The 26,077-nt window shown below is 40.4% G+C and overlaps 1 protein-coding gene and 2 non-coding genes across 5 annotated transcripts in view; 1 reads left to right on the top strand and 2 right to left on the bottom strand.

The window, feature by feature from the left end:
* Positions 1-8,044, bottom strand: part of SLC44A2 (solute carrier family 44 member 2 (CTL2 blood group)) — a 51,033-nt gene extending 42,989 nt beyond the window's left edge. Inside the window, exon 1 of one of the 3 annotated variants that reach the window (XM_072399593.1) lies at positions 7,776-8,044. In XM_072399593.1, the coding sequence (XP_072255694.1) occupies positions 7,776-7,818 (43 nt within the window). In that variant the 5' untranslated portion in view covers positions 7,819-8,044. Of the gene's footprint in view, positions 1-4,795; positions 4,885-7,775 lie in introns of those variants that run through there. The other 2 variants (XM_072399595.1, XM_072399596.1) reach the window with 2 other exon arrangements.
* A 13,397-nt stretch (positions 8,045-21,441) lies between these two features.
* Positions 21,442-21,524, bottom strand: TRNAL-UAA (transfer RNA leucine (anticodon UAA)). The gene has a single exon. It is a non-coding gene; the product is annotated as a tRNA-Leu (tRNA).
* Positions 21,525-25,220: 3,696 nt separating this feature from the next.
* On the top strand, positions 25,221-25,293 carry TRNAK-CUU (transfer RNA lysine (anticodon CUU)). Its single transcript has one exon. It is a non-coding gene; the product is annotated as a tRNA-Lys (tRNA).
* Positions 25,294-26,077: the final 784 nt, after the last annotated feature.

The following is a 26,077-nucleotide window of genomic DNA, read 5'->3' as shown; positions in this document are numbered from 1 at the left end:
TCTGCACATGCCTAATCTCAGGCATGAGCAGAAGTGATATTTTCCTTTACTTAGGGGAAAGAGATGCCGAATTTATGCATGCGCATTGAAATCAGTGCAAGAACCATCATGGAAGGACTTCCAGGTTGTATTAAAATGCAATCTACAGATCTGAAAAATTCTGAAATTACGTTGACATGTTAAAGCTTATCTGACCATTTAATGTTTGGGTTTATTTAAAGGACACAACCACCCCAACCGGATATCTCAGGATTGGAAGGATGGCATGGAGCTCAGTCTTCTAGCTGTTATTTTATATTTCTCCATAAGCCTGGCAGCGAGCTCCCTGCATGTTTTCACTTGGCTTCCTACCAGGAGGTATGATTAGGCAGACACGGGTGTTCGGGCGTGTCACAGGCGGTGGAGTTGTGACTCAGATAACTGCAAATTTAAACCATGTGACCAAATGTATGTAAACAGCTGGGAATCTATTTTTCATGTTTTGTGGTTTTCTGTGATCAAAAACACCGAAAACAGGAAGTGAAATCTGTCTTTTTGTTTTGTGAACAATTTTAAAAGTGCGACCAACTGCTACGCACAATTCAATCCCCCCATATGTACCCTCCGCTATAAGAAAATTAATATTAGCCCTCAGGGCAAAGAAAAGGCATGGGCATAACTATTTATTATATAAAGCCCAACTCATGCCAAAAAAAGTCAAATGTCATGTTTATATTTTGTCTGTGATCCCATTGGGCAGATATTCCCTAACTTCCTGTCCCTGTGACCCTCAATAGAAATAGGGAAGAGGTTGTCTACAGGAGAGGAAAGCATGAGCAACAAAAAAAACCTAAAGCAATGTACGCATGCGCAATGACAATAAGTGATCACTTCTGGCAACAATAGGAACGCATGAGCGCTGTATATTATAGGAAGGGGGAAGTTATTAGCTCCCTAGGTTTCTGGCAGGACCAACAATTTTTTTTATTTGCTATAACAGAACTCTTTTATTTGTATATTTACCAAACCAAGAGTGATTTTTATTCTCTCCTTTAAGGAGTTATAACGTTAGGCAGTCTCTCCCACGCAGCTTGTTGTTGATTTATAATACTCGGCGCACATAGTGGATGGTGTAAATATTCTGATCAGTGGAAGAGGAAGTCGCTTTCTTTCCATTTTTGAAACTTAATCTTGCAGCATCTGTTTCCTACTTAATGTCTCCAGGAATGGTAACACACCCACCAAATCCTGTGCCAAATCCCTGGAGACAAATAAAGTTAAACTGCCATGCAGCCAGGCATATAAAAGCAACCAGAAAGTTCAACGCAGGCGATGCCAGAGGTCGGCCTGTACAGGTATTTTACCCAATTGCAGCCCCCAACCCTTCCAACCCAAGAGCCACCTGCAGCTTCTATAAAAAAAAAAAATGAACTTGCTGCATTGTTGACACACAGTAGTGTGATTGCTGCATGTTATGCATGGTGATGCAAATGAAGCAAAAGGGTGTGTTGGAGCATCACTCAGAATGCGCATTCCCCGCAGCACAATCATAATAATAATATGAGTGCTTCTTCTCAGCTCATCCTCATCCCTTTTCCAGCAGTGTCCCCATCCCCAGTCCCCTCTCCTAAAACCAATTCAGCCCAACTCTATCCCCCCCCCCCCCCCATCCCATGGTGAAGCAGCAGCTCAGCTCTCTCTCCCAGTGGTGACCCAGCAGCTCAGTTCCCTCTTCCAGTGGTGACCCAGGAGCTCAGCTCTCTCTCCCAGCAGTGGTCCCGCAGCTCAACTTCCTCTCTCAGTAGTGATTCTGAAGCTCAGCTCCCTATACCAACAGTAGCCCCACAGCTTAGCCCCCTCCCAGTGATGGCCCAGCAGCTCAGCTCCCTCCTACAGAAGGCCCCACAGCTCAACCCCCTTTTCCAGCAAAGACTCTGCAGCACAGCTCCCTATACCTATAACAGTGACCACAAAGCTCAATCCCTTGCCAGTGGTGGCCCAGCAGCTCAGCTCTCTCCCATCAGTGATCCAACACCACAACTCCCTTTCTCAGCAGTGATACAGCAGCTCAGCTCCCTCTCCAATAGGCTCCATAGCTCAATTCCTTCTACCAGCAGTGATTCAGAGCTGCCCATTCCACTGAAACAGCCCTTACTAAAGTGACCAATGACCTCATCAGAGCTAAGTCTCAAGGCAACTTTTCCCTGCTCCTTCTCCTGTATTAGTCTGTCATTTGCAATCCCTATTTAATGTACAGCGCTGCGTAATATGTTGGCGCTATATAAATCCTGTTTAATAATAATAATATTAATTCAGCAGCCCAGCTCCCTCTCCCAGCAGTGACCCAACAGCTCCCTTTCCCAGCAGACTAAGGGTTCTATGGTAAAAAAGTTCTTTATTGACTGATATTTTACCCCACCTACTTTCATTGTGTGACACCTACCACAGGACCATGTGTCACTTTACCTTAGTAAAACACAAAACACCTTGCAAACTGTAGGAGGAATCACAATACCATATCACATGGCTGTGACTTTCTCATGAAAAATTTCAATAATTGCCTCCTAATCTAATCTCATTCAGAGCACTGTTTTTTCTGCAGATGACCAGTACTGTCAGTTTGCTAAGTGACCACTGGGTGGCAGCAGAGTACCCTGGCTAGCAGGCATGTGCCATAACAAAGATGACTTCATACACCAAAATACCTGTGTCTGCTTTAGTGGCTGGACAGCTGCCTGATGCTCAGGAGCACTCTGCAGCTATCCATGAGCTGTCAGGGAGCATCGCAATACACACACCTAAAAAAGGAATTTATAGGACTGTAAAATACAATGCTGAGGCAGAATGAGACCTCAGACAAGGTAACAGCTTTGCCCCCTCTATCTACTTACTGACATTGATAATATTGTAATTGACACAAAGAAACATTGTCTATACTGGCATGACTTACCCCATCAGACACCACCTCACTAAAAGTGCACCCTCCTTATAAAGTGACAGCCAGGTGCCCAGCAATCATTGTTTTTTGTGTTTGCATGGATTTTCCCATACTGGTGAATTTGCCTTCAACCAAATTAGTTCTGTGTGCATATGATTATGGATTAGATGTCAGGATGTAAATTCTTTCAGGAAAAAAAGGACTGATGTGAAATGTGTTTGTACTTGTGAAATTGCTGTGGAATTCGCTATCAATGTGAAAATTAAGTAATAAACCCAACAGTACACCTAAGCCAGTCTGCTGTGAATTGGTCAGACATTCCTTTATAATATCTGCTTCTTTGTGTTAGCGCCACAACAAGTTCCCCACTGTCCATAGAATTCATGTTCAAATTCTCCTTCAAAGTGTTATTTTTTTCCTTGTGTAGATAAAAAGAAACACTAGAGCCAGGAGTGTGTAATGCACAAAGGGCAGGAGTCAGGAGTATGTAACACACAGAATTTAGGAGTCAGGAGTGTGTAATGCATAGAGCTAAGAGGGCAGGAGTGTATAATTCACAGAGCTCAGAGGTCAGGAGTGTGTGACACACAGAATTTATGGGTCAGGTGTGTGTAATGCACAAAGTGCAAGAGTGTATAAGTCACAGAGCATAGGGGTCAGGAGTATGTAATGCACAAAGTGCAGAGGTCAGAAGAGTGTGACACACAGAATTCAGGGTTTTAGGAGTGTGTGATGCACAGAGCTCAGAGGTCAGGAGTGTGTGACACACAGAATTTATGGGTCAGGTGTGTGTAATGCACAAAGTGCAAGAGTGTATAATTCACAGAGCATAGGGGTCAGGAGTATGTAATGCACAAAGCGCAGAGGTCAGAAGAGTGTGACACACAGAATTCAGGGTTTTAGGAGTGTGTGATGCATAGAGCACAGGTGTGTGTAGTGTACAGAGTGCAGAGGTCAGAAGTGTGTAATGCACAGGGTGCATGGGTCAGTATTGTGTAACACACAGAATTTAGGGGTCAGATGTGTGTAGTGTACAGAGTGCAGAGGTCATGAGTGTATAATGCACAGAGTGCAGGGGTCAGATGTGTTTAGTGTACAGAGTGCAGATGTGAGGAGTGTGTAATGCACAGAGTGCAGGGGTCAAGTTGTGTAAAGCACACAAAGCAAGGTTTAGCAGTGTGTAGCATACAGAATACGGGGTCAAAATTGCATAAGAGCACAAAGCTAAGAGGGGGACAATGCACAGAACACAGGGGTCAGAATGCATAATTTATTGAACTCAGGGATTAGGAGAAAGTAAGTACAGAGTGCAGGGGTCGGGAGAGCACAACACACAAAGTGCTGGGGCAAGATGTGTAACGCACAGAGCACATGTGGGTAATGCACACAGTACAGGGGATACCAGTGTTAACACACAGAACGCAGAGGTCAGGAAAGTGTAACGCACAGGACATAGGGTTCAGGAATGTGTAACTCACTAAGTACATAGGTGAAAGACTGTAACTAACAGATCATAGGGCTAACATGTGCATATTAAGCAGGTCTAAAGGTATCAGAATTCTGTAACTTTCGCAGCGGAGGGGATTAGCAGTAAAGGGCACACAGAGTGCAGGGGCCATGAGTGTGTAAAAAACAGAACATAGGGGTCATGAATGTAATGCACATTGTGGGTATCAGGTGTGTGTAATGCAAAGTGCAGGGATCAGGAATCCCAAATAAACAAGTCAATGTACACAACAGAACCAACAATTACTACAGTATAAAATCTCCTTCAATACCAATCCCTATGTACAGACCACCATTCCCCCAGTACAGATCTCCATCTCAAACTCCTTTCAATACAAAGTCCCCCCACCTTCCTCCCTGCAGTCCACTCACCAGACCTAAGATACATTTGGCAGTCCACAATGAGGGGAAGTCCTCCCCTTGGCTGTGGCTGTATCACCACATCAGATCTGGGGAGCAGCTTCGGAGAGACTTCCTTGGCCCTGAACTACCACAACATCTGAGGTCTGACAAACACACAAAAACTCAGAGTAAGCAATTTTCAGTACAGAAGCTGTACAACTGTGTATGACTGGAGATAAGAAAAAGTTCACTGTAGTTCTTCACCCGAACACTAAATTCTTTAACATGTTAGTGCCATATCAAAAGTCATTATACCCATTTTATATCAGCTTTCATATATAGAATAGCTGGTGATCCTTGTTCAGGTACTTCCTGTCATGGGGTGACAACGCTGGAAAGACGTTGGGGGAAATACACGGTGCGTTGTCACCCCATAGAAAGAAGTTCATGAACAAAAATCTAAAGGTATTCTGTCACATGTGTCTCACATGGTGGAAACAAAAAACTTAAATATTCCACTGTAGTCCATAGCAACCATTTGGAGTAATGATGTGCTGCCAACGCCAAAGGATGGAAATTGGATGCAATTGTAAGGGGATTGGAGTCGTTCAGCAACAATGAGGTGTAAAAAAAGATAAAAAGAAAATTGAAACTTAACATTGCAGTCATTCATTTAGATGAAACACTGTCACATGTGACAGGTAACACAGCAATGTAATTGGAAATTTGTTGCTGAGTTCATTGTAAAGTCCAAAACCAAAGTGTGCAAAGTCTTACAGTTTGCTTGAGTAGAAAAGTCTCTCCCCTGCCAGCATGCTACAGAGAAGGATTCTCGTTATCTGTATGGATAAAGTCCTGTTCTCACTGAGGTCCAACATAACTATACAAAAAGTTACAGACTCTCATCTGATTGGCTAAGTTCCATAACATGCTCCCATACCTAAAAGTACCAAAATTCTTCAAAGGGCTTTGGAGGCTAAAGCAAAGCTATCTGCCTGGCCAAATGACAGGTTTTCCTATATTTCTATAACAAAAAGTATTTTCATATAGCCGAACCTGTTTTATTCTTGTATAGAGTATAGCATTAGCCTTGCTCACAGTACAAGAAATGATTGATATTGAAATGTACGTCAAGCATAAATGCAGAGTAAGTTCCTTTGAACTTCCTGTCTGATGTTGTCTCTTCCACTTCTCCATTCCCATGCTCTTTTTGTTGTCACCCACCAGCTGTCCCAATGTAACTCTGCTGCTCCAATGTAACTCTGCTGCTTCGCCCTACCAACACCATTCGATTTGAGAACAAAGCAGTTTCTGAATAGTGTTTTCAGAAGTGTATTTTGTATTACATGTCCAATGTTGTGACCACCAAATGTATGTTGGGAAATATTCCAGCAGTAGGAGAGAAGATAACAGGTTTAGCTGATCTCCAGAACCTGAAACCTTCCTGAACTCTATCAGTCTTCACACTTGTGATTAGTCACCAGTGTCAAATAGAGGACACTAATTTGGAAATATTTGTTCTCATGAAATGGATAGCAAACTTTTTAAATTCCTCTTAGAAATTAGGTAATAAAGTCAAATCATCAACATCATCTCAGGAGTCTTATAAATACAATGAACTAGGATGGCTAGGACAGCTCTTCTTAATAGGATGCTAATTGATATTCTTGATTGCCTACAGCCTCAAAACTAGTAGCTGGTACCCCCTGTGATACTAATAGCTGGTACCCCCTGTGACATTATTAGTAGATAACACCAGTGATACTAGTGGCTGGTAACCTATTGCAATAATAGTGGCTGGTACCCCTGGTGATTTCAGAGGATGGCAACTTGTGTAATATTAGTGATTGGTACCTCCTGTGATTCTATTGCCTGGTACCCCTTGAAAAACTATTATCTGGTACCCCCTGTGATTTTAGTTGCAGGTAACCTCTAATACCAGTGGCTTGCAACCTCTTGCAATACTAGTGGATGGTACTCCTGGGATGTTAATAGATGGTAACTCGTCTAATGTTAGTGGTTGGCAAACTCTGCTATACTAGTTGCTGGTAGCCCCAGTAATAGTATAAGTAGTGTCTACCTCTTGTGATATTAGTGGATCTCCTGCTATTTTAGTGTCTTCTACCTGGTACTAGTGCCTGGTATACCTTGTGAGACTAAAGGGTTGGTACCCCATGCTACACTAGTGGCTGGTAACCCATGCAATATTAGTGGCTTGTGCCCCCAGCTATGGAAGTGGTTTGTACCCCCTGTGATATTAGTGTATGGTACCCCATGTTACACAAGTGGCTGGTAATCCATGCAATATTAGTGGCAGGTACCCCCAGCTATGGAAGCGGCTTGTACCCCCTGTTACACTAGTGGTTTATAACCCCTGCTATGGTAGCAGCTTGTACCCCCTGTGATATTAGTGTCTGGTACCCCCAGCTCTGGAAGCGGTAGGTACCCTATGTGATACGAGTGCCTTGTCCCCCAACTATACTAGTGACTGGTACCCCCTGATAAAATGCAAGTGTTATGGGGTGACTGCAGTATGAGCAAGCCCTCAAACGTGCCCTGAATTGACACCTAAAGTGCAAACACTGCAAATATCAATATCTCATAAATTCAGGTGATCAATGCAGTAATTCAGAAATTGAAAAAGAAACATTCATGCTGATAAATACCTTATGCACAGTGCTTTATGTGAATTTATCCAACAGGGTGGTGGTCAGAACAGTTATACTTCATGATAATTTTACTGAAACAATGGCAGGAGTTGCAGATGGGGATAGACCCCCCAGACGGTGTATTGGAAGAAGTTATAGGTGGTGTGTTTTTGGGAAGGTTTAGGGGAAGGTATAGGCAGTGACTGGCATTATTTTTGGGGTAAGGGAATTAATTATAGGGATGGGTAATTAGGTTTAAAGGGATATCAGCTGACATGACAACGGACTGCACACGACTATTTGCTGATCAGTTGTTGCATATCCACATTCAGACAATAACTAATATCACAAAGCCATCTTACCGTAAGCTCCATCCGGGGGGCTCTTTTCTGTGTCATCTTCCATGACGGTGTAACTCCAGATGTAATTGGCCCTTCAGTGCCTGCTCCTGTTTCTTGGTGGGGTTCCTATCCTTGTACACTCATGCAATGTCCCTATGCTGTTATTGTGTGTGCCTCCCCTCTATTCTCCATATATGAGATCACTGTCCTCCAGGCTATGCTGCCTCCTCCTCCTCCAGTACAGATAATGAATTCTTCAGCCCCTCTCCACCACTCTCAGCATTTCCAGATGTCACACTTATTTCTGCAGAGCCCTGGCCATGCCCACATCCTTTAATATAGGCTTACATCCTGCACATTTTAAGCCAATAGAATAGAAGGAGGGGTGTAGGCAAAGAGGGTGCTGCCCTGATGGTAAGCAATTTGCTACCCTTATGCAGTCAAAGTGGGGTCTATTAAAGGGGCCAAACCTTCTAACACATGCAGTATAAAGCAGGAAACATAAAGAGGAACTGAACTGATCCTGAGTAGTAAAAATAGCTGCTAGCAGATAGATATTTATGATGAAAGAGACTTCATCTTGCATGTATATGCAGGGAAAAATGAACTGTGCACATGCGCGGGAGTTACATTATCCCAGCGCATGCGCAGGAGTTACATTATCCCAGCGTAACCAGTCATAGCAGCAGAAGACTCCCAAAAGAAGACCAAGAAAGCGTAAGATTGCCAACGATGGAGTGGCGAATGAGATTGCGAATTTTGTAATACTGGAGAGGGGGAGAACAACAATGTGCAAATATTCTGCGCATACTTACGCATTCTGCACATTCTTTTCTGCAATAAGGCCCTGTCTGATCACAAAGTTTTAAAGTGGAAGTTTAGCTTTAGAAAACTTGTCAGAAGAGAAATATGCTGACCTCTGAGATTTAAATTGAAAGAATGAATGCTATGTGAAGAGGACCTGTGGAATGAGAAGAAAGTAGTTGTAATTGTGGACTTGTTTTAACCCCTTGACTGCCATGTCGTGGAGAACAAGTCTTTGACTTCCTTGCAGTCGAAGGGTTAGAGGCTGTGCAGACCCGAACTCTTACAAAAAAAAAAAAAAGTAGAGTAAGGGAAGGGTTAGGACCTCTGTCATGTTTTACTGCTATCCAGTGCTATGATAGTGAAATTGTCCAATATTTCATATCTTGCTGACCAAGGTGAGGGAAAAAAGGAGTTCTAGCCTTTCCATATTCTATTAACAAATCATGTTTATGTATGTGCTACTATTGGAGAGTCTCCTCCTTCCTTATCCTAGGACAAAAATGTCAGAAAAAAACAGAAAGCCACAGATGGCAGTACAGCCCTGACCGGGGTCCTAGACCTTCTCAATTCTACTTGGAAAAAAATGCACTTTAAAGTAAAATTACAGACAAAATTGTCAATCCCGGCATCTTAATTTCCCACATGCAGTGTCCTGCTTTACTTTTATACCAGCAAACATCCTCCATGCGCACATTTCAAGTAGACACTGCACATACAGGACAGGCATGTTGTCAGTGTATGCAGATACAACATCAGGTAAGGTGCCAGTTTGAAGTGCTTGTTTCAAAATCCTGTATATGTGCATTAATGTAGCCTTTCTTCATCAATGGGGTGCAGCCGATTTGAAATAAGCTTGAACTTATGGTGCTGATCCCCATCTTAAGTTGATGTTATAAAACTTTGTGTAACATTGTTTATGCTCAATAAGTACTTGGTGTTACACTGCTACACTGCTATCTATCCCCTGAGGAAGCGCTTTCTTTCACGAAACGCATCGGGGTAATGACATTTTTCTGGATAGCTGACTTTTGTTAGTTGATGGTGTGTTGCCAAAGATGACCATTTAATGTGCTTTTTATCTATTTTTGTAAATATATTTCTACTAAGATTTAATAAAGGTCATATATATTTTATTGACACCTGCCAGGAATTCCCTACTTTTCCCTGTTTTCCTCTTCTGTTCTTTGTGCTACTTATGAGGGATATTGCAATTTACTGTTTTATAATCCAATTTGTTGAGGAATAACCCCATCGTTCTTCTATTTATCAAGGTCTTCCATGTGGTCTCCTCATTGTTCATGAACAAAAATGAACCAAAAACTCTGACAGATGAAATGTCGGCTCAGCTAACTCAGCTAACCTATATCTTCTAGCAGACATAGAGAAGAGAATGTGCGGTGACAAGATCTGGGGGCAGCACTCATCAGGGACAAGAACACTTTCAATACAAGGCTTATTATTGAGTATTAGGTTGACCATAAAGCATGGCAAGTTGGTGTAAAAACTAGAAGAGCTATGTAAGGACTCACTGTCCCCATTGCTTAGATCAGCATAATACATCAAATGGCATTACTAAACACAGAAGAGTACCTAGGAAGCATCCTTGTCTTGGAACTCCTAACCAATCTGTATATCTTATCGTTTTTTTCTATTTAGATGCAGGGTAAGTTAGGACTTAATACTTACAGCTTTTCTGTATCTGGATAATACATGTTTTGGACACGGCTGGTCCCTATAATGTGTTTAAAGACTGTGCACAGAGATCAGGTTAAGGCATTTACTGGTTGGAAGTATTATATATCATTTACATTTCTAGACGAGCGTCCTGCCCTCATAAATAATTCATATCACAGAAAGATAATGAGATCCTTCCAGCCAGTGTGAATCATACCTTGTTCATAAAGTTCATCAAATTTGATGCTCATGGTTACCACATATCTCCAAATGCAGCCAACAGCAGCCTCAGGTCCCCTTTACATTTGTCAGTCTATTTACGATACCTTAAAATTCTCTATATACAATTTTTTAATGATCTCTAATTACACTCCCCAAAAATTTTTTAGCCTTTGAGTTTCAAATCGTTTACTACAAATATTCAGTTTTCACAACAGCAATGAAATAACTGAACACACTGGTATTGTGTAGTTTTGAAGTTGTATTGTCATCGAACCCTTTGTTCTTTTCCCTTTGGAGATATAGAGTCCGCAGGAAGCCTGTTTCCCGGTGTCTGTCATGTGTCTCTGCATGGGTATCCTGTTGCCATATTATTGTTCTAGTCTATAGTTTATCTGCCAGCTTGTGTATATGACCACTGGCTGTGACCTCTCACTGGGCCTGATTTAAAAAAGCTCTCCAAGGCTGGAAAGAATAAACTTTCATCAGTGAAGCTGGGTGATCCAGCAAACCTGTAATAGATTTGGTCCAGGGTTCAAAACATTTGCTAGCAAATAGCAAATAACTTTGAAGAAATCCATTCCAGGTTTGCTGGACTTTCACTGATGAGAGTATATTCTCTCCAGACCTGGAGAGCTTTTATAAATCAGCCCAAATGTCTCCAAATTGTATCTAAGTTATTCAGACTGATCAGTGGGGAAAAGTTTCCACCATGGGTTCGTCTTGAACTTGTTCATTATTTTCACAAACTTTTCCAACAATTAGGCAGATGAATGCTGCCCACTGTGCACCTTACTACAGAACCATTACCATTGAGCCTATTGTTAAGACAAATATCTGGCAGGGTTCCCATTGACTGGTAGTTCTCAGGTGCAGAACCAAGCAGTTAGCAATGTTCGTGTTTGACTCAAACCTGGTTTGGAGAACTGGAACCATTTTTAGAACCAGGAATGAATCAAACCTGTTGTAGCACCTGGCTATACATCTATCAAGCGACCTGACTGAGGACAGAAACAATGCACATACCATATATGTTGTGTATTTTGTTATCTTCTATATATAAATAAGTTTCTATTCCTGTTATTAAAGCTAGAAATCAAATGTCCTGGTGGTGGAGTCCAACTATCCAGCATGTCTGTGCAGTGTAGCAGACAAATGATTCTAGGGATATTACAAGCTTTCCGTTTGCACTGCTCGGCACGTCATTGCTGTAAAAAGAACTCATATCCTATGCCTATGTATGTGTATTACTGCTTATCTCTCATAGCAATCCAATAGTAAAAAGAAACATTCCTTATAATGCCTTGTAATCTGTATTGTAGCCACAGGCAATGTAATTAAACATTCTGCTGCTGATTGTCTAACCTTGAATTTTTTTTTTCATTGGTGGCTGCATTTGAGCTATTGGAATTTAAAACACAAACTAATGTCTCTAACTCAACAGGAGCTGTTATTGGGCTCCAAAATTCATTTCGTTCTACAGTTTGCTGGTTTGTGAATAATATGTACCAGAGATTTAAAAACCACATCCTGGCAACATGGACTCAGAGACATGAACTGAAACTAGTGTTTCGTCAGCATCACAACAAAGTCATACCTTACTGTCCTTTTTTCAAACAAGTAGACATCATAATAAAGTTTGGGTTTTGTTTTATGACCCCTTTGGGTTTGATTTAAGACCTTGAATAAAGACACTAAAACAGATTTGCTTTTTGAAACATAGGAAAGTTTTATCAAACCTTTGATGCATGCACAAAATCACGACCACAAATGTTTCCAAAATATACTACGTAGTATCTATAAAGATTGATAAGTGCTTCACCTCTCATTCAGTAGTTGACCCACCGGCCTACCCCAGAGCACCTCTTTTAGCTTACATGGTTATATAGTCAGTTAGGTAAAAAAAAGACATAAGTCCATCATGTTCAACCACTAGGGAAATAAAGATATCCTAGATAAAAACCTTATAGACTTAACCAACCTGGAGAGCCTAGACTGTCTCCCACTTCACTGCTTTGGTAAATTATAGTAATCTAACACTCTTTTTATATGTATGCTGAACTTTTGACTTTGTTATAGGTATGTTAAAAAATGTTTTGTTCCCATTGTTTTTTTGTCCTCTAAAAAAAGAAATATAAAAAAAACCTTTTGACTTGGCTGATCCTGAGGAAGGCAAAAAAAACCCCAGGTTCAATTTGCTCCAACAGGGAAAAAAAATTCCTTCCTGATCCCATGAGGCAATCTGATGTTCCCCCGGTCAACAGTCTCTGTTATCTTTACTTTAAAGGTTTAATCCCCAGTTATATTCTTTGCTTCTAGAAATCATCCAGTTTTTTTTAAAGCAATCTATAGTAGTTGTTGAAACTACTTCCTGAGGGAGCCGATTCCACATTTTCACAGACCTTACAGTGAAGAATCCCTTCCTTACCTGGAGCTTAAACTTCTTTTTCTACAGACGCTAAGAGTGTCCTCTTGTCCTTTGTAATGATCTCAAAGTGAATAATCGAGAGTTCTGTATATGGACAGTTTATATATTTTTACAGGATGAACATATCCCCCCTTAAATGTCTATTCTCAAGGGAAAATAGATTCAGTTCAGCTAATCTCTCCTCATAGCTGAGCTCCTCCATTTTTTTTAGTTTAGATTCAGTTTAGATTAGTTGCCTTTATCTGCACAATTCCACAATGTCCTTTTTGTGAACTGGTGCCCAAAACTGGACTGCATATTCCAGATGTGGTATGACCAATGCTTTGTACAGGGACAGGATTATGTCTCCATCTCTGCAGTCTATTCCTCTTTTATTTTTTAAGTACTTTGCAGCTTTAGATATTGCAGCTTGGCATTGCATGCTTTTATTAAGTCTATGATCTACCAGGACTCCTTTTCTATTTTGACTCCCCCAAATGTATTCCTAATAGACATGCATGTTGTTAGCCCCCAAGTGCATAACTTTACATTTATTGATAATACATGTCATTTGCCACTTGGCTGCCCAATCAAACAGTACATCCAGGTCTGCTTGTAGATTATAGACATCCTGTACTTAAATCATACCTAAACTCAGCCTTTTATGTTTAGTAAAAATTCTGTTGGTTTAGGTTTAAGTGCAACACCGTTTTTTTTAAGGCGATTGAGAATGAATGGGAGTGCAAAGCCTCCCGGGATACCAACGTCACGCATCCCGGGAGGCTCTTAGGTGCTCGGACATGCGCAGAAGGAGCCTTTTGGTGAAAAGAGAAAAAATTGCCAATATCATGCATGCGCAGTGAGATAGGCAAGCATTTTTTCCAACCTATGTCACTTGATCTCACACCTGGGTCGGGTGATGTAGGAAGAAGAACCAGCAAGAAGCGGCAAAGATGGCGATGCCCGGCATGCCAGCTCGGAGACGGATACCAGGGTGACGCGAAACCCGATGGAAGACACCTCCAGACCGATCGACTGCGCTTTGGGATTGAAGGTAAGTGTATTTTTTTTTTTTTTTGTTTTAGGCACTTTTCAGTTTAGTTCCTCTTTAATTCCATTACATAGTTTGGTGTCATCTGCAAACACAGCCTGTTAGTGGGCATTTGTTTTCTATTGGTAATGAATCCACCTTGCAATCACCCCACATTGTAAAGTGTTACTTGTAGCTTTGAGACTTCTCGTCTTTGATTGTTATTAGTACTGTAGCTGAGCTTTTTCCTATTTTCTTTATTAGTATAGTAGTTTTTACCCTCAATAAAAAAGCAAGTAATGGCACAAAAAATCAAGTATTTTAAATGTTTACATTTAGTGTATTTCCTTATATATATATATATATATATGCTTTTGAACTTACTAGATAAAGTAACTATTCCAAGAAGAGTTCATTCCCTAGAGTTCACTCCCTACTTGCACATCCTATTCCTCCCTCTTCCTGCAGTATGTAATTATTTTCTCTGCTGGCCCAGTTCCTCCACTTCTCCATTTACTTTCCTACAATCTTATCGGCATCTGCCAGGGAAAGATAGAAAAGGACAATTAAAGAGCTCTGAGTCTGCTGGCATCACATTCAAGATGGCTGCACCCAACAGCAGTCTCAGGGTAAAGAATGTGTCTAAACAATGTTACATGTACATGTAATTTTATTGGAAGATCTCAGTTGAAATGAGCAGTCTGGTCTCTTAAGGTAATTATAGCCATGATGGAGTGTTAGCAAGAACACAGCTGAGTACTGTCCATGATTTTTTTTTTTATTTGCACTAACAGTTCATTTTTCAGTACAAGCCTGTCCAAAAACAATAACTGTTAGTGCAAATATAAAGTAGCATGGAGTGAAATCAGCTATGAACCAAGTTTATTATCTATGGTTTAACATATCACATCTCTTGCCAGCACAACTGTGCCAGAGACTTCTACATTCTTGACAGTATTTACGACTGCCAAGAGTAGGAGGCTGATGGGTGTTTTAAGTTTTGATCCACCATGTGGCTTGTGAAGGAGGAGGCTCCTTTTAAAAACGTACACGTTTTAGGCAGAGGGCTGAAACAAAATTTTTTGGGCTGTATTTAGGTTAATTTGTTCCATGGTGTATGTTTTCTAAAAAGGGTGAACTGTTACGTTAAACTTTAATAACAAAATTATCGTGTAAGATTTGACTTGCTGGTGTAATTTTAAATGTTTTGTTTTATTTGCAGCTTTTTATTAAAAGACACCCTGCTTATACTGTAATGATGGGCCTTGTGCAGGCACTTCCTGCTATTGGATGACAACTGCCCCCCATTTGTGCCCATGCATTGTCACCCTATCACATGGGACCCCAGTGGAGACTATAAGCAGCCAAGCCATAACACATTAAATTGGTACACCATTGTCATTATCAGAAAGCCAGTCTGAAGCAGTGATGTGAATCTAATGCTGAATGCATGAATATGACAGGTTGGTGAAGATTAGCGGAAATGCAATAACACATATGTGTGAATGGGCTGTTAAGTTCTTCCTGCACATGGTTTACATTTTTCTTACGTAACAGTTCGCTGCTGTTAACCCATCCTCAACTGCCCCAAAACTCTGTTTATCTTTGAATAAAAAAGTTGAAAACACTTTTTTTGTTTCATAAAAAAGCAGACATTTGATTATGGTAAACAGTGGTGTATATATTGAGATGCTTTATGCTATTCTAATCACTTCCTTTTAGTTACTCTACAATGTGCCTGGAAGCAATCAAAACCACAATTCACCATAGAGAGTCTGAACAAGCCCTGACTGTTAAAGAGGAAAAGAAATAAGTAAATACCCAAATGCCTTTTTATCAGGGCATGGAGTTTGTCATGGCCAGATCATCCACAATGCAAAATACTGAGAAGGTTTTCTGTTTGGTGCCTGAGGACATCTTGTGACCCTTAGTGATAATGCAAGTGTTGGTGCAGAACTATAATTCCACAAAGAAACTTTGTAATCAGGCAGGTTGTAACATACTTACCTACCAGTTCATATTCTTTTTGGGTTGGTTGGTTGCCAAGCTTCATTTTGAAAACTAAAACATTCATGTTTTATATAGAGTGGTCACATTGTGGGAAGTAATGTCCCACGGGTGTGCAGAAATTATATTCTTTATGGTGTCCTTTATGGTGAGTCTGATTAGATTTTTCTTGACAGTTTTTCTGTCCTATGTAAAATCCCTGATTGCGTTTGTTGCATTGGAGCTGGTATTATTAGCTGGTATTATACTATTGGATGTGTAGCTGTATGATCCAATAATGTTGAAGCTTTGATTTTTGTGAGTTATTAGATTGATGTGGCTGCTTTTATTTTTGCAAGGTTTTGTTCCCTTATTTGCATCTCTGTAATCCAAAAATTTCCTGCTTTTTAATTTGATTTGTGGTTGCATGGCTACCTAAAGGCCAGCATCAGTGGCTGTTGGATAATTGCTCTCAGTGTTTCACCCTTTATGGGTTTCAGCTCTTTTAATATCTTTCTGGTTTATACAATATGTTGTAACTAAGGTTATTTATACATTTAAGATCAAAGTAGCCAAAAACAATTCTTCATGATCATTTCTAGTGACAGATGAATGCCGCACAAGTCAGATTTTCACCAGAGACAAGCATGAATGTTCATCTCTTTCAACAATGACTTGACTTGTGTGCACAGCCTAAGAGTTTATGGCTGTCTTTTTCTCCTTGTGTTGTTAGAGATCTTCTCTTTTCACCTTCAAGGCAGTATTTATGGTTGTGTTGATTTGTATTATTATTGTATCCTTCCTTGTTAAAAGATTCTAGTAGTATTCAGCAATGTTTATTTTTTTTTTCCATGTCAGAACATATGCATTGGTTTCTATTGGCCTGGTTGGGTCTGATGGCTCATTTGGTGGAAGCTAGAACTGTGGGGATAGCTGATCAGTGGTTAGGTGGTTTCCTGTAAAATGAGTTGTGAAGTCTGGTATTCTTGATGAATAAGGTGGTATCTAATAAATTCAAAGATTTGTCTGGAGTCCATTTTTAGTTTGATTGAAGGTGAACGCAATTAAACCTGAATGGAATTTATTTTCTTCTTTTGGCCAAATGATTAAAATGTCATCAATGTAGCGATAGAAATATTTTTTTTTTGTGTACACTGTTAAAAGTGTATCCTTTAGGTCTGTCATAGGTTCTTGAGAACATGTTGTGTGCTTCACTGATAAGGCAAGTGTTTGAAAGTAATTTTGTAAAATGCACTTTTTGCTTTAAAGTCAAACTCTGGGCATAAAATGTCAATGGCAGTAGCTCCATTTATATATTCTTTTCAATGAAAATATTGCTGGCTGATATACTAAGAAAAGTGTTTCTCTAGGTCTCCTGGTATAGTAAAGCAGGGAAAAGTGGGACACTCATTGGTGAAGTGTCTATGAATGGTTCCAGTTTTGGGCTTCTGCCCCTCTGTATGATATATCAGACACAAAGCAATGCTTGTGATGATGCTTTACCCTATTTGATATGGTGGGAAGCTGGAGGTACAGCTTGTTTGGAATTTGCGCAATCCAAGTCACTGATAGTTATAGTAAAGCTAAGTTAGTCTGGGCTCTGATTTCTTGACTGATCCAACCAGATTCAATCTGAGTCAGAATTTTGTGTTCAAATTCACCGCTAGTTCAAATGGTGGGTTTTGGCAAAGCAAGCAAGGCAGACAGGTGCAAGTGGTCTGGATTAGCCAGAAAAGGAGACAGGTGCAAATAGAGGGTCAGGCTTCATTTGTACTTGGCACCTTCCTGGTTAACAAGTGTAAATGTAGGGTGTGAGCTAAACCAGCTAGGAAGCCAGGTGCAAAGGTGGACCAGGCTAGTCATCAAGAGAGCCAGGTGCATTCAGATGGTATGGCTAATGAGCAACGGACCTTCCACTCGCAGCTGACCTTATTCCTGGGTTCCTGATTGGCCAGGCTAACATGTTGTAATGCATGGGATTTAATCTATCCCAACACCTGCGTCCATCCGACGCTGTCAGTGTATAATACATATCAAACCACTCACAGACATGGCGTAGACTTTGGGTAGGGTAGGGGTTTTTTGATGGGTGGAGTTTTTAGGAGGTGTTAGCCACAGGTGTCCCCCACTTGCACCTCTAATTTTGTTCACCTGTACCCCCTTCCTGTTCCAGAGAAATTGGGGTTCAGGTGCCTCAAGCAACGTGTAACGGTAGATTTTTTGATGGGCAGAGTTCTTTATGTTCTGATGATAGCCTAACAATTAAATTTTAGGGGGTGTTAGTCACAGGTGTCCCCCACTTGCACTTACATTTTTGGTTTTGTACATCTCCCCATTCCAGAGGAATTGGGGTTCAAAGGAGGGGGATGTCATTGTACACACCCATTTGTACACGCCCCGTGGTAGATTTATTTCACTGGTAGATTTTTTTCATTAGAACACCGGATAGGGAATCCCCCTCCTCCGCAGTGTCTTGGGAGGAAGGGGATCCCCCATCAGAGATCTCCCCGCGGCAGCCGAAGGGAGCCACAACAAGGAGGCTGAAGAACCGCAGGTTGCAGACCCCTGACCTAGGTGATCAAGAATGAATGGAAGTGCAGGGCCTCCCGGAATACCTACATCACGCATCACAGGAAGCTCTTGGCTGCTCCTTCTGTGCATGCCCAAGCATCTCCTTTTATCAATAGAGAAAAAATTGCTGATCTCACACATGCGCAGTGAGATCGGCAATTTTTTTCCCAATCTACTTCACCCAATTTCCTGTCTGAACTGTGCGAGATGGGGTAATGTAGAAAAAAATACCAGGAAGAAGAGAGGAAGAAATGGCGGCACCTGGCACTCCCCTGCGCTGGGCCCAAGACAGATACTGGGACGATGCGGGACAACGCAGGACCCAGTGGTAGAAACCTCCCGACGGACAGACTGCTCTGCGCGTAGAAGGTAAATGTGATTTTGGGTTAAAGCAGGTTTACTTCCGCTTTAACCAGCAAGGCAATAGAAGCGCTGAGAGAGTGGAAAGGTGTGAACAACTAGATGATCTGCAGGTTTGCTTGTTTCTCCCATTGGTCTCAGTCTGACCTTGTATAGCAAACCTAAATCCTGGTACATCAGGGCTCAGCTGTAGTAACAAAGGATAAACTATCTAAACTTTAATGAATTTTCAGTGACCCTGCACCCTGTCAGCTCTGTTTAGAGCAGGGGTGTCAAACTCTGGCCCCAACATCCTTTTTTTTTGACCCCCAAAGAAATCCTAAATATGAACTGGCATCACTTGCGTCTATAGACCAGGTGGCTCTCTGCCTATGCGTGGCCCCGCATTGGACTGTTTTATAGATGCAAATAATGCCGGGAATTTTAGTAGTGGTGCTATTTCAATAAAGAGGGAGTTTTTGCGGCTCAGAATTGGCCACATCTGGCATTTCCAGCACTCCCCCTCAGTTGTACTTGCTACTCCAAGGCATGGACTTGAATGGTGAGATTTTCATAGAAGAATATTGTTATTATTGTTAGCCTGTGCAAAAAGGTTACCATTGAAATTTAACTCAGAAGGCTACAAATAGAGAAAGAGGCATGAGATTTTTTCTAAAATAAATTAAAAAAAAAATTATGCCTCTTTCTCTATTATAAGCTTGTTCCAGACTGAATGTGAATCAAAACCTCTTTGTTTCCATATGAAAAGGGTTTCTATCTAATGAGAAGGAAAAATGTCCTCAATTTTTTCAATAAATTTCAAGGTTGGCCCTGACTTTCTCTAAAGTTTTCAATTTTGACCCTCTGTGTATTTGACTCTGACACCCCTAGTTTAGAGCAGTGGTCACCAACAGGTGGTCTGCGAGAAGATTTTGGGGGTTTGTGGCTCTGGTCGGTGCACCCCTGAGTGGAGTCAGGACAAAGCCCCCCCAGGGAAACGCACCAGCCAGAGCTGCAGACCACGTCCCCCGTACAAATCCCTGGCTTAGGGAAGTGGGTGGGCTGTGTTTCACGATACAACCCACCCACTCTCCCATCGCAGGCTTAGATCTGCGATGGCAGAGTGAGCGGGGTTATGGCGTTACAATGTCACTATGGGAGAGGTTCCTCCACTTTGATTGACACGGCACATGCACAGTCAGGAGTTGGTAATTTTGGTGGTCGAGATCAAAAAGGTTGGAGACTGCTGGTTTGGAGTTTCTGAAGAAGAAAGATACAAAATTAGGAAAAGATACACATTTATACATCTCAATTCTATGCACAGCTTGTCAGGCTGCCCAGAGTCACTGACAGCTCTTTCTGCACAAAGCCTGGACTGAGCTGCTGTGTGATGACAGCCAGTAGGACAGGAAGGGAAAATGTGCACAGACTAGGCAGCAACTGAGCTTGTTTTCATGTTTGACAGGCATACAGCTAGCGACATGACTACCGTGTTTCCCGGATTATAAGGCATCCCCATTAAATAAGCCACCCCCGATTTTTGATAAAATAATTAAAAAAAGGCACTCACCCGTGAATAAGACATCCTCCGATACCCGATCCTGTGTGTGTCTCCTCGATGCTGGCTGCAGTGCAGAGCGAAACTGAAAGTAACAAGCCGGCACACGCGCCCCTGCGATTCTGCACCAGGAAGCAAGCTGCTGATCCCTGCCCTAACGGAGTTACCCGGCCGTACAGTAGAAAAAAAGGTAAGTCAGTGAACAGAAGGGGACAATCAATGGCATAGAGTGATCAGAAGGGGACAGTCAATGCCATAGAGTGATCAAAAAGAGAATATGAACGGCACATGAGTGATCAGAAGGGGAATATGAATGGCACATGAGTGATCAGAAGGGGAATACGGTATGAACGGCACATGAGTGATCAGAAGGGGAATATGAATGGCACATGAGTGATCAGAAGGGGAATATGAATGGCACATGAGTGATCAGAAGGGGAATATCAATGGCACATGAGTGATTTTCAACAATAAATGTGTACTGTAGTCTTCTTCATGTAAAAATAAGACATCCCCCTGAAAATAAGACCTAGGGCATATTTTGGCATTTCAAAAAATATAAGACAGTGCCTTATAATCGGGGGAACAGGGTATGGACTTTGTTAAGTGCTGCGTAATATGTTGGTGCTATATAAATACTAGTTAAAAATATTATCAATCAGTTCCCTAAAAATACTTAACCTCTGCCATTTTTCCCACTTTATTACCTAGTATGTATTGGACCTGAAACAAATATGTAGTGCAGGAAATCTTCTCACTGGCTGCATGCTTCTTCCTGGCCAGTTAGTCACTGGGTAAGCTGGGCCCAGGATTCTAGCCCATGGGACCTCGCACCCCAAAAAAGTGCCCAGTGCCATATTTTCTCTACCTGTGCCTAATGTTTTACTTAAATCTGAGTTTCCTATAACTGAAGGCAGCTGGATTCAGATTGAAAGTCTCTAAAAAAGGACTTTATGCTCTTGTCATGTTTCAAAGCATTCAGTCTCCCAGTACGAAATACAAGAAGGGTGCCATATTTACAAGAATTAGCATATTTCTTTGTTTTTTTTTATTTTAATATGCATAGTTTTTGGGTTAAAAATCCTCCAATATAAGATACCAGGAGTGGGGTTCGAACCCACGCGGATATACATCCATTGGATCTTAAGTCCAACGCCTTAACCACTCGGCCATCCTGGTGACACAATGTATTACACAAGGATAGCATAATGAGTGAGTCACCATTGTTTGCAGTATTACCTGCTGAGTGAGGAATCTACTTAATGAGAGTGATAAAGCTTAAGAGTTACTTTAGAGAAAACAAAGGAAGGTTATGATATGTGTTCTATGGTGGAACCATTCAGTGAATACTGAGTGTAAAAAGCACTTCAAACCTTCATCTAAACCTAATTTGCTCTGGATAGAGTGAAAAGTTAAATCACAGTTGGGGAGTTAAGCTAGGAATATGCTATTACATGTATGCTTGATCTAACAAATCAATCAGGGGAATACTAATCAACTAAACTCATTGCATCCATTTGATATAAAACAGATTTTAGAGAAAATCTGATTAAAACAAACCATCAGAACACCACCACTGCTAGCTTGATACCATTCACCTACAGTTCCCATCCATCTTTGTATAACAAAAAAAAAAATCTTTCCTGCTCAGCGTTCAATCATATAATTATGTTTTTGTCAAAGTGGATCAATTAATACTACATCTTGTATACTGAGCTCATTCTGCGCATGCTTCTGGGCATGTGCAGAAGGAGTACCCCAAAGCCTCCTGGAATACGTGACATATGTATCCTAGCAGGCTCCCATTAAATATTTAGACTCGCAGCGGTAAAGACAGAAGAGGAGGAGCTTACCCCCTTTTAGGGGAAAAAAAAGAATCCACACTTTTTTAAAAAGTAAAAAATTTGGTGATAGGTCTGCTTTAAAGAACTAATGTGAGGCTAAATCAGAGTTCAAAGGTAAATAATATCTCCAGATATCAGACACATGGTAAGTTAGGGTCATAGATCGATTACAACTGATAGAATTTCTGACCATTTCAATACAGAAAAACTGATTAGGATATTTTATAAGTGTGTGCAACAATCTACCTAACCTGAGCTCAAATGAAAAAACAAATTGAATTGCAATATTGCATTACAAAGGCTGCATATTTTTTTTCTCTCTGAATTTGACACATTGAAGTCTGTGAAAAAAAATACAATATAAATACTAAATGCCCATATATCATTTTCTGTGTAAAATCGATTATATAGATAACTTCTCCAATATTTTTTTAGTAGTGACTTTTTTAGTAGTGGCACACTTTTCCTTTGACCTCTAGTTTTGTATGCAATTATTTATAGTTATACAATCCTCATATATTCTGCATATGGCATCCAGCAAAAATATTAGGTTACAAAGTTACATAATTTTCAAATAAAGGGGAATAAAGGACAGACACAGGTTTCATTTACAATTGAATAGCTGTGTTTTAACAGGAGGTGAACTTTTGTGGTTACCAAACAGTCCTGCAAAAGCAGACAAGCCCAGACTGTAAGGTGAGAAATTCAGATGAATAGGAAATAAATATGGATAAATGTACCAGACTGAAATCAATACAATGTCAACAGTTCAGGGCTGTAAATAAAACTAAGGGTGGAGAAGGGGCAGAAACCCATCTGAATAGAAAAAGCCTGGAGACAAAGGACATAATAGACACTATGGGACCTTGGAGCACAATTTGTCCAAGAACAACACATTGTTAGGTTTTATCAGAGTTATTTCTAATAAGACAATATGTATGTTGAAAAGTGAAGAAATTTTATATTGAGAGCTAGTCATTCTCTGAAACAAAATTTAGGAACATTTACTTCTTAAGCAGCCAGGAGATTTCTCGAAGGTGTCTAGGTGGAGGTAACCAATGTTAAATGTCAATAGGAAAGGGACAAAATGATTTCCAGTTTACTAGATTTCATAACTTTAGCAGACAACATTGACCCATTACCATCAGGATCTAGTATAGTCAAGAGATGGGAGTTCACCTGTGGTGGGACCTCCTAAACTAGACTTTTTACCAAAGAGGAACCTTTGAAATAACTATCTCAAGGAAGCCCTGCTAATGATTTCTATATCTTTAGTCCATGGGTCATCAGTATCAAAAGTAGGTTTAAGTACAAGTTTTAGAAAAAATAGTACATTGATATTTAAAAAAAAAAGTCCTGACTTTTTTTAGACAAACAGCACTAGGAAGGCCCCCCTTTAAACACTTCCCCTGTCCAATTTACATAGAAATTGCTAATTTGGCAATGTAATACTTGTTAAATTTCCTGCCCTGAAGATGGTTGGCCTGTGTTCATTGGACTGCCTTCTAAACTCAGCCTTAGCTACGTACACACGTTCAATATTTGTCATTGGAAAGGATCTTTCAAGATTCTTTCCAACAACAAAAAACTGAACAAATGCTGTACATACAGCATCGCTCTGCTTTATGGAAAGGGGAGGGGGCAGAATGACGGATCAGCACCCCGCTGCTCTCTTCCCTTCACCTGAGTTACAATTGTTTGGCATTCGTGGATCCACCAGGACGGATCCATGAACGATGTTGGATGAACACTGTACACATGCAAGATTCTCGTCCGATACTAGCCCTGAGGCAATTATCAGATGAGAATCATCTGACGTGTGTACTAAGCCTTAGTTATTGACTTGGATTAAGCACGCAGATTTGAAAGTTTGTGTAAAGTCAGGTCATTGAATTGAATTGAAAGTGTTAAAATCAATTATCAAAGTATACCTAAGCAAGTGACTTGGCTACAAATTAAGGAAAAAAAAAAACTATCCATTTAAGACAGTCATAAAGTAACTTATTATAAACTGGGAGAAGGGTGGAATACAGTCATAATGGAAATAATCAGGACCATCTTCATTATAATAAAAACATGAATACCTCTAGAAACTGGGTATAGTTTCTATACCCTCTCTAAAAATGAAGCCGAACCCTCTGTGAACAGAGATTCCACAATAATTAAAATTTGATTAGTTATAAGGTTTCAGGTTGTGATGTCTCACTAAAATCCAGGACCAGTTCCAAATGTTAGAGATTTGTGCCCAGATTTCCAATTACCAACAGTATCATCAAAATGTCAGGTTTCATTTCTAGAAAGCAGAAAAAGCCAGCACACTTATGTTCCAGTAGAAAAGAATGGTTTACTGGATGAAGTCCAAAAGACATTTTAGGGGCACAATGGCCTCCTCCTTTTAAAATACAATATATTCTATATTGTCACAAGCCTGATTAGCTTGCCCCTCTGGTGTATTGGATTTCAATTCCTTTAGTCAAGGAGGCTCATCATTACACATTAGGATACCTAGGACACTCTGAATGCAAATGCAGTCTGCTTATTAATTTTGAGGCAGAATGCTATAATGTTTCACATAAGGTATGTAGGACACCCAGCTTCTCACTCCAGTCAGACATAATCCACCTCTATTGTACAGAAAATAAAATTTGTATTATTATTACACAGTATTTATATAGTGCTGATGCAGATATGTGATATATTGCAGCACTTTACAAAGTCTATAGTCATGTCAAATATACTCCCAAAAGTGCTCTAACACTAATAAGTTATAATTACCTTAAAATATTAATAACTAATATTTATCTACAAAATACACCAAGGTTCTATAAAGCATATTGCCTGGTTGTACAATTAATTTAAATGCAAAAAACTTTGTGAAATCCATAATATTCCCTTCCTTTAAAATTAGCACAGATAAACGTCCAATTCAGTCCCCCCTGGTGGCTGTGCTGTGCAACATTCCTTTCTTAATTCTTCATTGCACACATTCTTTCTCTCTCTAGTAACCACAATCACTCACATTCAAACATCTGCCCGGCTAGCTCAGTCGGTAGAGCATGAGACTCTTAATCTCAGGGTCGTGGGTTCGAGCCCCACGTTGGGCGGTTTCCTATTTTAGAGTTAAAAGATAAACATAATGCATCTTAAACAGCTTTGTAGAAGTATTTAATGATGAAACATGAACAAGCTAACAAAGTGACTTAAAGTTGGTTTATTATACAGAGATTAGGTAAACAACCATTGCTAAATTCATTCTACAGAATGCTAATTTCCAGAAATTTTCTGCTGAATTTTTCAGAACTTCTTTTGGATAATTGATACTTACTTGAAAGATATTTTTTCACGGATGTTTATAAAATACAGCACTTCATTGTATAGTATTATTTTATTTGCTTCATTGGTAATTTGCACTGCATCTAAAAACAGGTTAAGTTTGGGGGTAGGAGTGCATAGTTTTTTTTTTCTTTCAAATTTCTTGGTGCTTGGCACAGTACTGGGAAAACATTACATCTGTTGAAGTTTCTTCTACAGGAACTTACATAGAGATATCCTTGCACCTAATCAGTGGCAGAGCAGAGTAACAACTTGTGCACCTGGACAAGGTCTTCCAACAGTTGAGAATTCCTTTAGCAGCAGTTGAATCTTCACTAACTGCCAACGGACCACCAAAGCCCTCTTGTTATAACTGAAAACAATAGGAGCAGGCAGAGGAGCTTTTTTGAATCATTTTTTTTTATGTATGCGTTGTTCTTGAATAATGTTTTGAAGCGCTCGTGTTTCTTCTCTCAGTATACTGCTTCCATAAACTTAAACAGGAATATTAAACAGGAACACTAAAATTACTGGCTGCGTATGTGCTGGGAGCCGGGTGTCACTCAAAGAGGAGAA

This window comes from Pyxicephalus adspersus, chromosome 2 (assembly GCF_032062135.1).
Source record: "Pyxicephalus adspersus chromosome 2, UCB_Pads_2.0, whole genome shotgun sequence".
NCBI lineage: Eukaryota > Metazoa > Chordata > Amphibia > Anura > Pyxicephalidae > Pyxicephalus > Pyxicephalus adspersus.
Note: the sequence above shows the minus strand (reverse complement) of the source record. Positions and strands in the feature narration are given on the sequence as shown.